Consider the following 13,815-nt stretch of genomic DNA (forward strand, 5'->3'; position numbering starts at 1 on the left):
CAGAGGGAACATGATGGCCTCCATGCTTACATATCCATGCCTTGGCCTACTTTAATGTCATAAATCTCTTGGAATTTGGATCCCTAACTCGACGTGTTGATTCCTTGATTAGGTCAATGTAAATTTTCTATTATTTATTTACTTTGGCACCCAAATATTAACCCAATAATGACAGCATGTTTATGTCAGCACAATGAATGTGTGTGTTAATGGTTTGATGAGTGACTTCTTTGCTTTGTAGGAAACTGATGCGATCCGAGTGAAATAGATGAGTGGGGTCGGGTGCTCTACCGAATCTGCTATCAAGATAATGAAGGAAATAAGAGTAGGATGTATGGGGACTAGAAATTTCTTTCCCGGGCTCGGAGGATGTCCTGCTACTAGGAGAACGAATCAGAAATTAACTAGCTAGTCTTGGCCGGGAATGGCTCTAGAAACTCATGGACGCGCATGTATCGTGTATGTCGAACGACGATTCGGAGACGGGTTTTATATTTGATAATTTGAAATAAAGTTGAGAAAAATTATTGATCATTAGAAGTCGCAATTGGAAAGTAGCTAGTTTTTTTCCCCATGGAAAGTAGCCTAGTTCACATAAATTGTAATTGAAAAGTTGGAAAAATTATAAAGGAGGGCAATTTATTTGTTCATATAATGATAAATTTTAGAAACTAAAATGGAAAGGTGAAAAAATCATAAAGAAATAGTTATCTTAGAAAAGTTTCGCCATTTGTAAGTTTTTCCATTTTGGGTTAAATTCATTTGATTTAAAAAAAAAAATCTATTTTCGAATTCGGCTCTAACGGGCTCTAAATATAATTTAAAATTAAACAAGTTCTTGAGCTCGAACTTTATAAATTCAAGCCTCCGCGAAGTTTGAAGTCAAGCTACAATCAATTAAAAATAGTTCATTATTTATGTTTCGATTTGATTTAAAAGTTCGAGTTATATAAAAATTAATAATGTTGGGGTCAATTACTTACTTGCAATCTTAATGTCTCTAAGATATGACACAGATAATTTATCTGGGAAATCAATTTTAGTGGTTGTCGAATTTCTAAAGTGAGAAGAATTTATTTTTTTTGCCTTTTTACCGTTTTGAAGCTCGATATTGTCCCATTTCGATCTTAGTCTATTAATTTATTTTTTTGTGATAATTTTAGTTATTTTTCCGACGTCACACCGACATGTATCAAATCAGATGTCAACTCAACATCAACACTAGTTTCAATAAAAAATAAATAAAATTGTCAAAAATTGAAAGATACATTAACTAAAATTAAAATTTGATTACGTAAGTAACAAAAATTATACATATAAACCACAAATACATTCCCTAAAAATAAACATATAGAAACACCTACCAAGTACTTTTTTCTTAAGTATATTAACTACCCAAAAGAGTAAATTTTTATAATTAATTGAAAATTTACTAATTTAGATTTGTAAAACCGAGGGTTCTAATCTCTAGATTGATAAGGACAATTGACCAATTCAAATTATATATTTATATTAAAAAAAATTAGAACTTGTTTTTGTTAATTTTTATACGTGTGTGCTACAAAATAGCCTTTTATCTCAACGATGTCAATGTCTTGATAGCAGCCACGATTAAATATTGCATCTTCAAAGCATTCTTCAAGATATTATAACTAGACTTGTGTTGGTAATGTGTAAAATTAACGTATAACGTTTTCGACGTGAAGTACGAAAATGTTTGCGGTAACATCTTGTGAAACGTCATATCGGTCGCTCTCTTATATATTCTTACGCATCCCGAGAAAAGTGTGAATATTTTTGAAATATTTAATCCAATAACATATGATAATACAGTCGATATGACGTTCTATGATATGTTTCCGCAAATATTTTGTTGCACTCATGAAATCTTCATGATCATCTGCTATATGTGCAACGCTGTATATATCTTTTCTTTAATATAAAATGATGATTTGAATCAAAAGAAGGGAAAAACGAGCAGAGAGGGAAGAAATGAATGATTGTTTGCGTGGCGCAATCAATCAAGATTCTGCTGAAAAACTCATTTTAGTAAGTTTTTTTTTAAAAAAAAATAAAAAAATAAAGGCACGAGAGAATTAATGATATCCACTTCGAGAGATTTGCTTGTGGTATGCAGGGCTCGAGGAAAACAGACACACGCCCATGTGGATGTGTGTGAGTTTGTTTGTGGGCCAGTAGGAATTGAAGATCACAAGCACAAGAAAATCAACTGTCCTAACATGTTCTTCAAATTCCTGATCAAAATCTCTGCATTTATAAAATATCAATATCCGATTTTTCTACTACCTATTTCTTGAACCTGATGGACAAAGTGTTACGTTTATGTTACCGACTTTGTATAATGTCGATAATCATGAATATGAACTAATATAACTGTGATGCATCTATTGAGAAGAAAAATGCAAGAACTTTGTGAAGTAGTATTACTAAACTTCAATTTATCCGGTAATTTTTTAGCTAAATCATATATTTTTTAACACGGGCAGTAATTGAAATACCCTTTAACATGATGTCTTGTTTGCTACAAAATTTTGCGGATGAATGGTAGCTTTGCAAAGTGTAGTGGCTAAATTAACTCCAAGTAAGAGTGGTGGGCATCGCTCATGCTAATTCTTTGTGCGCATGGTACAGTGGCACTCGTTTTTATATATACTTGTGTTAGTGCTGAAATCGCACGTAAGACTTGGCCCCTAATTTTAATTCTTTTGGAACTATGGATTGTGCATATATTTTGTGCGCATGCGAGCATGTATGGCGGCTAAAGTCACTTGTAACCCTCTCAAATTATGCATCTGTCCCCCCTTTGTGTTTCTTGGTGGGGACTCGATGTTTGCGAGGATTTGTTCAATTTCAGAGTTTCTCTGGCCTATGGGACTAGCTTGTATTCGAAGTAGGACACATTCTGGATGCATGATTTTGAGTTACACATAGGAACTGACGTTTACTGTGTGTATGTGTGTACGGAGTGTCAAATTTGGAAAAGTAGTTTATTCCTGAAAACTGAAATTTCGATCCGGTTTGCTGTTTGGGTCATCTATATGTCAGGTTTCTGTTTTTAGCCATTTATCTATCAATTTTTGTTGGTTTTTTTTTTTTTTTTCTATATATACTTTTGTTTGACATGAGTTGGATCGAGGTCACTATTTTTGGCACTTTATACAAACACATTTGATTTATATATTCGAAAGCCTTGGCATATTCTCTATTCTGTTTTTGCTTTATCTTTATAATAAATAGATGGGGTGGGTCCGTATATCTCATTTCTTTTTTTTCTTTCTGTTTTAAATAAAAGAGTAAGAATGGACTACATAAAAATTGGGTCAAATTTTCCTTGATTCGCACAAGCTTTTAGTCTCTCATTTTAAGGGAACATTTTCTTCTCACTTTTTCATGTCAAAGTTGAGATTTTGTCATACTTTTGAAGTAAGATTTGTCCTAAAAAAACACTTTCCTTTATCATTGAAGTTAAAAGTAGTTGACCATTCCTAAGCCCAAGATGTGTGTGTGTGTGTGTGTGTGTGTTGAGCTTCTGTGTATGAAGTTTGGTGGTGCGCATGCAGCAAAATGAGGGAATGTGTATTGTGTAGTAATCATGTGTGAGTGTGGCAGCCACCATAAGATTGTCCGTGACACCTTCAATATTGCCAATATCATTTTCCTTATTTTCCAAAAATTCCGATTTCTTGATTTTAATTTTTTTTATATAGATGAAATGGTAAGATTTTAAAATTTTAATTCACTATCCTTTCAAACTCTTTTACAAATTTCAAATTTCTAGTGTGATGTGCACATGTATGCAAGTTTGTATAGTACAACTTAAGTGGATCAATGTTATCAAAATTCTTCGATACGACGGTCGTCGTCGGTCGTGTTAGTTAACTTCTTCGACCCATTTTTGTATTATTAATAACATGTACATACTCGGTATGATTGAGGCCAAATCTTGTTAGGTGTCCGGCTAAAGTAACTTAAAAGTTAAGGTGAAATGTATGTTATATGTATATGTATAGGCATAAATTAATTAGATAGCACATCCACAGTGTCATAGTCTTCATGAGTTTTTCTTGAATTAGAAACAAGATTTGAGATTATATTATACTTTATTATGGCCTAAATGTGCTTATTCTCTGTTGAATAAGGGATTAAAGAAAAGGGAGATGTCATATAATTAGAGCAAAATGATGAACATTGTCTTCTTTTGAATTGACAAGAGTGGCACGATAATAATTAAGCAAAAGTCACCTGATGCAATTGCATTCAGTCTCTTTGATGTGAGTTTTGTTTGTTTCCTATCTAGAAAGTTGTAAAAATTAAAATATACAATAATATATATGATTAAGATCGCGAAACAGAAACGTAAATAGCAAAAATTATAATTTTTTCTTTCTTAAAATATCACTTTCTATGTAACATTACCATGTTAACATTTTTTTATATAATATCTTAATTTTTTTGAGTATTTTTTATTTAAAATATCATTTTGAGAAGAATATTATTTTTTAAAAAGATAATATTTATAACATCAAAAATTTGTGCAAATATTTAATTTAGACATGCAACGTACAAGCAACCCTGCATAGAACTAAGTGTACAAGTATGTGGCTTCAAAGGAACGTCCGAATTGGTAAAGTAGACGAGCTTTTCACAAATATTCAAAAATTCGATTTCTTTTATCAGCACCTTCTTGGGTGAGCTTGTCGCACAATTCTTGCCCAATATAGTTTATCTGACTAACGTAGTTTCAGACTATTACGTCAGTACGAAAATTTACACAGTTAGCACTGAAGGGTTGCAAATGCTGATTCTCACGTGATTAGGAAATAAAGTATATAAGGATATGATAGAAACGGATTGGTTGACAAATTAATTAAATAGTGGGAAATTAAATTAAATTACCAGCAATTTCTTAAGATGGACCCTCCCTAAAATTCAAGGATATATATTCTAATTATTTTAGCTGTCACGCCTGATTCCTTGTTATGTATTATTTAAATTTTGTAATTTGATGTTCAATGTTTTTGGGAAACAATTGATTATTTTTGGGCACGGCTAACATTCTTTATGCACACCTGCTCACTGCATCTGTAATTGCATACTTGTCCCTTTTGCCCAATTGCTTTCACCTCAAAAATTTTTATGTAATATTTTTGAACTTGCAGGCACACTAGTTTCAGTCATCTTTTTATGTGTAATAAAAAAAAGTCAAACAACTGAATTCTCTAAGATCAATTATATAACTAATACTCATTTGTAAAAAAAAAATTCCTAATTTTGAGAAAATGTAATAAAAAAAATAGTTAAATAATAATTTCATGGTTTCCTTGATCTAGAAAAAATATAAAATGTACGTGTTGTAGGTTTGTGAGCCTACTCGATGACACCCCATACAAGGAAATCAGCCTGCCTCCTCTTAGGAACTCTAATAATTGTTGTCATGCACTGAACCATCTAACTTTATAATTATGTCTCTATACTTCTCTAAGCCACCACGTAATCTCTCCTCGCTCAAAATCATCGTATACCAATGAGATGACATTCATCTATTGGATATATAATTCGAATATGATTGATCACAACTAATAGATGAGTATCACCTCATTGATGGAAACGATAGTTGCACAACATACAAAACTATATATATGGTATGTCGACATAAAGTCGTTTTGGGATTTTTATGTCGATTGAGATTACCAATTAGTGTACAATCTAGATCTCCACGGAAGGTGTTTGATATTCAAGTTTAGAATCATCACTTGTTAGAAATCTTTCGGGAATAAATTGAATTAAACAAGATCAAATGTACCACACTACGAAGATGGTGCCGATAGTGGTACACCTTTTTAGCAAAAGGAAATGATGTCAAGCTTTGAAATATAACAGGATACGCATTAATCCGTCTAATCTTGTCACATTAACTAATTAAATACATGTGTAGGATCAAAAATTAAATCTTTATCCACAAAAATCAATATATCGACCATGTATTTTTTTCTTGAATTTTGAGAAGAGGAAAGAACAAGAAATGCGCATGGCCATGAATTAAGATTCATGTTGTTGTCTTCAAAAAGATCTCACAAAACACAAAAATAACCATCATCTTGCACTCATTTTGCCTGCAATCCTTCTTTTTTGTTGCTCTGCCTCTCAACCCGCATGCCCCCCCACCCCACTCCCACACCCCGCCCCGCCCCCACCTTACCCCACTCCCATCTTTCTTCTTCTCCACCTATATATACTAACGTACTCCTGTACCTTGTATAACACCTCAAGTTGACTCACACATCAAACACACAGTACGCAAAGTACTGAGCTATAATATCCATTTCCCCTAATCTTTTTCCTTTTGTTCTATATTTATCATATTTGTAGTTTTTTTGAACTTCAAAAATCTCGGGTTTTATTTATTTTGTTAATGGCGATTTCTGGGTTCGAGGGATTCGAGAAGAGGCTGGAGTTACGTTTCTCCGGCGATGATCCGGCTGCTGAGAAAGGTCTCCGGCTGTTGGACTTTTTGTCACTGGAGAAAGTATTGCATGCGGTACAGTGCACCGTAGTGTCAGCTGTGGGGAACAAATATTTCGACTCTTACGTTTTATCAGAATCGAGCCTCTTTGTTTACCCGACAAAAATCATCATCAAAACTTGTGGGACAACCCAATTGCTCAAATCTGTCCGTCCATTGGTGGATCATGCTTTGACTATGGGTTTGGCCTTGTGCGGGTGCAGATACACCCGTGGCAGCTTCATTTTCCCGGATGCCCAACCCTACCCCCACACAAGTTTTAAGGATGAAGTTGTGTTCTTGGAAGAGAATTTGCCCAAGAATCTTTCATGCAGAAAGGCCTCTGTGATGAACTCGAAATCTTGTCACAAGTGGCATGTTTTTACTGGTTGTGATGAAGGGAATATTTTTGCTATGGAAGACGTGCACACAGACGATCTGTACACTGTTGAGATCTGCATGACTGGGCTGGACCGGATTCTGGCTAAGAAATTTTTCCGGCGCGTCGGAGATGGAAAAAACGGCGACTCCGCCGGAAAAGAGATGACAGAGGTGACCGGGATTAGGGGCATTAATAGGAAGGCCCTTATTTGTGATTATGCTTTTGATCCTTGTGGATATTCAATGAACGGAATTGATGGGAACCGGTACTCAACCGTTCACGTGACACCGGAGGACGATTTTAGTTACGCCAGTTTTGAGTGTGTTGGCTCCGTTTACGATGACCGGGATGAGTTTTTCGAGGTATTGAAGAAGGCCGTGAAGGTATTCCGGCCGACAGAGTTATCGGTATCAACCACTTGCGCCACCGGCGGGCACGAGCTGTGGAGGGGCGTGGCGAAGGCCATGGAGCCGCTTGGTATGAGACTCCGGAGCCGTGTTGCCAACGAATTTCCGACCGCTGGAACTGTCGTTTTTCAAACATTTTTGGCTCGCAAAATGTAGTATGCGGTCCCGGCCTGCTCGTGTTGGTGTTGATCGCGCTAGTGCAAAGAAGTTGAAAAGATTAAAAAGGGGATAAGGGGACGACAACTTGGGAACTTTTTAGGATTTAGGTGGAATTCTTTTTTCTTTTCATTTTCTTTGTTAGGAAAATAGTTTGGTCTATCAATATTAATTGATCATGCATGCCGATTGATGTCATTGCATTGGATGATAAAATGATCAAATTAAAATGTGGGGTTGACTTTTATGTAATAAAAAAAATGGAAGAAATTTTAAATATGAAAAATATGATGCTGACGTGGAAAATATTATTGGAGATGGTGCTAGTAGATAATAATAATATTGCACCCCACTTAAAGTTGGCACGCCTACAAATTTTTGATATTGCACACTATAACTTCGTCAGTGGGGACTAGCACGGATTTTAAAATAAATACAAATAAATGACACTGATTTTATCCAATTTTCTTACGTTTTTATTACATTGCAAGATTTATGCCTTTTTGAAACTCCTGTGTTCATTTTTACTCTCTATTGCAAATTTCTAACAATTTTCCTTTGGTGTCAGTTAAATGTACATATTGATTTGATTAATCAATCGAGAGTTGTATATATAGAATTAGACGTACAATTTTCTCCATTTGAACTAAATTTTAGTTAGCGTTAGGTGAATCTCACAATTTTTACATAATATCAAAGTCAAGATTCATCGTTATTTGTTGAACTATATATCATATTGGTCAGCTGATAATGTTTTGTAAACTTCATGTTTGAGTTGTTCATTTCTGAGCATGAGTGATGTGTTAATGTCGTACGTTGACTGGATTATATGTTTGAGAGTTGTATATATATGGAGTTGAATAATATTTATCACTTGAATTAGTTTTTTGGTTGAGTTAAGTCCAAATATCAATCTAAATTGTATCCAAATTATTTATGTATCCACTTTTTTTGTGATAGGGAACCGCGGCCGCCAATAAAAATAAACTCTCCTAAAAAAATAAATAAATTTTATTTTGGGGCTGGAGTTATGAACCTGTATTTAAAGAGGAGGGGGGGTGGGTTGTGGTTGTAGTCAGCAAGCGTGCTTAAAACAGTATAAAACATAAAAATCTTTGACAGGATAGTTTTGCTGATTAAAATGGCTCCCACGTGCCACTGTCTATATATGCATGAACCTTATTATTTTGTACTAATATTATTAATATATTACTGTGCATGCATGCATGTATTGCGTTGGCCAAGTTTGTTTAAACTTGTAATAATATCAATAATTTAATTATTCAAATATCAAAATTACTCAATACAATAAAATGGGGGTATTAAAATATTTTTGAAATCTAAAATGAGTGAAATTTGAAGATTTTCTCATTTAAAGGGTAAAAACTATCATTTTGCACCTATATATATCGGGGATTTTGATTTATTTATTTCTATATTATTTTCCAATTTCTAACCATGAATCTAACTAGCTAGGCTAACAATATGATAAAATGTATTTTGATTACGAATGAAAATAATAACCAAATATTTGGGCCAATTATTACCATTGCAACTTTGTTTATGTGGCACATATATATTATTTTTTGTTTAAAAAATATAATGGCCCTTGAATATTAAATTAATTGTTTAAAAAATTCTGAAAATTAATTGTTTAAAAGCAAGATTCGATGAAAAGCCCAACTTAAATTAAGCATGGGCCAAGGTGTATGCTAACGCACCAAAGCATATAAAGTGGTCACAAACAATTATTATGTAGGATTGTTTTATGAGTCAAAGTTGTTTAGACAGATATATAACTCGACTCTGAAAAATATTAATTTTTTGTTCAAAGTATTAATATTCAACGCAAGGGCATATTTGTTCTTTATGTTAAGAGTATTATTTTTTACTGTAAATATCAGTAAGGTTGACCAGTCTTACTAATAAAAATTCGTGAGACTATCTCACAAAAAACTTATTCATAATATAAACACCATTTACTTATCTTATAAATATAAAGATTCATGAGTTTGTTACACAGGCGATCTATGTAAAATCCCGGATTCGACAATGGGTTTTATTTATGTACCAAAAAGGTTTAGAAAATAAAACATTTTAAAAAAAGGAACTTCTTCGATAACCCGTCCACATTCATTTTCTGAGTCTCCACTTCCCTAGTTGCAGGACTAGGGGTTTTTTCCCACCATTAAAAGAAAAAGGAAATTAAAAAAAAAAAAAGCAGGAATGGCAGAAAGCTCTCCTACAGTCGAGAAATCGGAGGAGGAATGGCGGGCGGTTCTCTCTCCTGAGCAGTTTAACATCCTCCGAGAGAAAGGCACTGAGTCAGTACACTCGAAAATTTTTCTTCCTTTTTTAATTTACTCGTAGTTTGAGGGAAAACCCTTTTCCATGTTCGATGTGTGGATCATTTGGTAAGGCTTTTTTAAAAAAAATCATTGATCCAACCTTTGCTATGCGCGATTGATACATAATTTTGAAATTGTACCTAGAATCTTGCGTCCTGATGTGCTGATTTGGGCGATTGAATGAATCTTGCGTCCTGATGAGCTGATTTAGGCAGCATTCAATCTCCCCTGGAATTATTAAAAAAAAAAAGCACAGCAATCTTCCCTCAAATTTATATTTTCTCCATGGAATCGAGTCTAAATTTCTGTTGGCCGCTGGATCACGTGCGATTTTTTTTTAATCTAACTTAAGCGATAAAATTGTAATCTTGCACAGACCTCGTGGGACGGGGCATTACGACAAGTTCTACGAAGAAGGTGTTTACAACTGTGCGGGCTGTGGAACGCCCCTCTATAAATCCACAGCCAAGTTCGACTCTGGGTGTGGCTGGCCTGCTTTCTACGAGGGTTTCCCGGGAGCCATCAACCGATCCGTGAGTGCTCAGTTTTCGATACGGTTTCTAACATTTTCCATCGATCCTAGTTCATTATGTTTTCCATCTTGGTGTTTTCAGCCGGACCCTGATGGCAGGAGGACGGAGATAACATGCGCAGCGTGCGATGGGCACTTGGGGCATGTGTTCAAATGGGAAGGATTGAAGGTGCCTACGGATGAGAGGCACTGTGTTAACAGTGTCTCTATCAAGTTTTCTCCAGCTCCATAGCGTCGTTGTCGAATGGAAGGAACTTTGCATCAAACTAATAATAATATCGTGGTTTTGAATATATTCAGTAACGAGCAGGGGATTCAGTAGGTGTATGAACTTGGACGTGTTTATCATATCTGATGCTTGTCTGTCTAAACACCGAAAATTTGAAAAAGGAATGTTTCTTCATCTTCCCGTTACCATCAGCCATTTTTTCTTCTCTCGTGCATGCCTACAGAGCTTGAACTTCTGTTCGAAATTATCATAAACCAATGGTCAACAGAAACCTGCCCTTGTCCTAAAAAAAATCGGACATACCTGCTAAATGTTACGGAAAAAAAAATCGATACCCTTCTGGCAGGGCTTCCAATTCCTGTTGATTTTTTACCTTAGAATCATGTAACATGAAATTTAATGATATCATTCGATAGAATTTAGGACACCAAATTTACAGGTGCAACCTTCAATGCCAAGTGGTGAGAAGAGCATTAACGAAGCTGCTTGACGTTGTCATCATCCTGGCTGAGGCTGTGTTTAGGAGGAGGTAGTCCATATCGTTAGTATGAGCCTATGCGGGTGTTTAGTGACCTTAAACTGCACAATTCATAAGCTGCTGAGCAACCAGTTCAGAGTGTTAGAGGGAGGGATCGAGAGTGACTTTCAAGAGTAAACGAGTTTGATACTCAATGTTAAGAATTCATGTCGGTGGTCATGCAGACAACAATTAAGTAAACTGATAAAATTGTCTGAATACACAAGAGAAAATTCACACCGTGTCCTTTGATAAGTTAAGTTACAACGATTGGCAGGGAATCATTTTGTCCCAAGACACCTTATAGGTTTTCTAAGAAAACCCGTCTCCAAAATTCTAACATGAACGTAACATGACAAGCACAAAACGTGAATAATCTTTCCGGAATAGGGAAAATTTTCCCAAGTAAAACAGTAATCGATGCGAGAAAAACCTGAGAAAGATTTCAATATCGTGCAGCGTGGACTGGTGATCCTAGCTTCAAACTCTTGCTACCCACTCACGGCCCAGCTATAAATATATAATCTAATATATGTATACCAATCATGGCCCAACTATAAATATATAATCAAATATATATATATATATATATATATATATATATATATATATATATATATATATTATTAAGTGTGAGACTTTTAGAATAACTACCATAGAGGACATCAAAATATTTAATTCCACGTTTCTTGCTCTACTAAAACCTCTTCAAGTCACTATATATTTTAAATAGAAAAAAATCTAAACAAAACATCGTTTTAAATCGAACAATTCTTCTAAATTGAAAATAATTTTGTATTATTGTTTAGTATTATTCGATTAAATTAAAAATAATAATAATACATACAACACATCTTCCCCACCGTTTGAACAAAAAGTGGTCCTAGAAGATGATATGATGGTTATTGATATTTCTAAAAGAATTTGTATAGATTAGTTCTAATCTAGCTAGGATGCCGATTCCACAATTAAAAAGAAAAAAAAAATTATTTCGTGTACGATAAAATGACGATAATTTATTCAGCAAGAAAGGGAAAGGGAGACGAAACCCATCTTTTAATATTTGATAATTAGTGTTTGAGGTGTAAATAAATCAAATCAAATCATATCATATCATATAGATTTGAACCCGAAAAATTAACTATATTTGGCTTTATTTTCGTCCATTTAAAATTTGAGTTTAGGATTGATTCATTTGACTCGATCTCAATAATCGAGTTCTAATTAACAAAAAGTTAGAACCTCGTGTTCAAGCTTGTTAAATTAATTAAACATCTTTTTTCGATCCCCTCCCCTGCGTGAGTTGTAATAAAAAAAAAAAAAAAATTTAAACATCTTTTAAATTATTTTTCGTAAGTAATTGTGTTTATCATTGAATATTGATTTGTATATTTCAACACTGATTTTTTTTTTTTTATATTTCAGCATTGATGTTTTTTTTTTGTCTTTGATTTTAAATTAAATTAGCTATAAACTAACTCTATGCGAAGACGAAAATAAATGAGTTTAGATCTCACCTAATTTGGCGTTTGTTGTTTTCGTGTTTTTTAAAAAAAAGAAAATCGGTGTTTTTCTAAGATTTGTCTTTAATTCGTAGCATTCAAGTTAAATCTGCAAATTTGCCAAAATTCGTATTATGATTAATTATTTGGAGTAAATGATTTTATTTATAGTAGATCCTTAAAGGGTGAGTCTCATGTGAGACTGTTTCACGGATCATAATATGTGAGACGGATCAACCCTACTTATATTCACAATAAAAAATAATATTCTTAGCATAAAAAGTAATACTTTTTCATGGGTGACCCAAATAAAAGATCCGTCTCACAAAATCCAACCCGTGAGACCGTCTCACACAAGTTTTTGTCATCCTTAAATCAATGAAGAAATTCTCATTGCATGTTTTTTCATGAATTTGTACGACCTCCGAAACCTTTAATTTTACATACATAAATTTACACAAAACTCACACACACACACATATATATAAAAGACAGTTTTTCAGTTCAATTTTGTGAGACACATTGTCTCTAATTCGTCTCCACTCATAAAAAATATTATTTTTATATCTAAAGAATTATCTTTCATTACAAATATGAATAAGATCGACCAATCTTACAAATATAAATCGTTGAAATCATCTCACAAGATATCTGCTAATACATTTAATAGCGATATGATCATCGTACATTAAATGAAAACCTCCCTTAGGCTTTCCTGTCTTATTACTCCTTTATCCTATGAACATAAAGAATGAGAAAATAAATCTCTCGACCACTTATTCAATACCAATATTAAACAAATTACACACATTAATTCCACTATAACAAATTCATGCTCTTTAAGCTGAAGTGGTTGCAGATGGAGATGGAGTTGAACTCTGGCTCGAAGGGTATCCTATTCCATTGCGTTTGTTTGGGAACAAAACAAACAAACACCCCGAAAACGCCCCGATAACTGTTGGCAGCACCATCAACAACACCTTCTGCGTAGACTCGAACGATGGATAGAAGCATTCAACAGAGTTAGGGTCCAAAAGGGCCACTGCTGCGAACACTATCAGCGAGAAGAAGGCGTGAACAAAGTCTCCAAACCGGAGTTTGTACGATGACAAGTCTTGTGAGGCGGAAGAATTAGCAGGCCAGAGCCCGGTCCTTGTTGCAAACCCACAGTGTATCACTCCTTCGCTATCGGTGTAGCTATCTGTGAACGACGCGAAAA

The 13,815-nt window shown here is 34.2% G+C and overlaps 3 protein-coding genes across 3 annotated transcripts in view; 2 read left to right on the top strand and 1 right to left on the bottom strand.

Annotated features, from left to right (window-relative positions):
* The first annotated feature begins 6,323 nt into the window (after positions 1-6,323).
* Positions 6,324-7,796, top strand: LOC140812040 (S-adenosylmethionine decarboxylase proenzyme 4-like). The gene has a single exon (XM_073170217.1). The coding sequence runs from the start codon at positions 6,434-6,436 to the stop codon at positions 7,466-7,468; it is 1,035 nt and encodes a 344-aa protein (XP_073026318.1). The 5' UTR covers positions 6,324-6,433; the 3' UTR covers positions 7,469-7,796.
* A 1,818-nt stretch (positions 7,797-9,614) lies between these two features.
* On the top strand, positions 9,615-10,751 carry LOC140812015 (peptide methionine sulfoxide reductase B5-like). The gene is made up of 3 exons (XM_073170182.1): positions 9,615-9,792; positions 10,193-10,349; positions 10,431-10,751. The coding sequence occupies exons 1-3, from the start codon at positions 9,695-9,697 to the stop codon at positions 10,578-10,580; spliced, it is 405 nt and encodes a 134-aa protein (XP_073026283.1). The 5' UTR covers positions 9,615-9,694; the 3' UTR covers positions 10,581-10,751.
* A 2,388-nt stretch (positions 10,752-13,139) lies between these two features.
* The window catches only part of LOC140812233 (protein DMP2-like), a 1,020-nt gene continuing 344 nt past the window's right edge, over positions 13,140-13,815 (bottom strand). The window contains exon 1 of the mRNA XM_073170457.1: positions 13,140-13,815. This exon is cut by the window's right edge and continues 344 nt beyond it. Coding sequence (XP_073026558.1) covers positions 13,436-13,815 — 380 coding nt within the window. The 3' untranslated portion in view covers positions 13,140-13,435.

The sequence above is a fragment of the Primulina eburnea genome, chromosome 14 (assembly GCF_022965805.1).
Source record: "Primulina eburnea isolate SZY01 chromosome 14, ASM2296580v1, whole genome shotgun sequence".
In the NCBI taxonomy this organism is placed as follows: domain Eukaryota; kingdom Viridiplantae; phylum Streptophyta; class Magnoliopsida; order Lamiales; family Gesneriaceae; genus Primulina; species Primulina eburnea.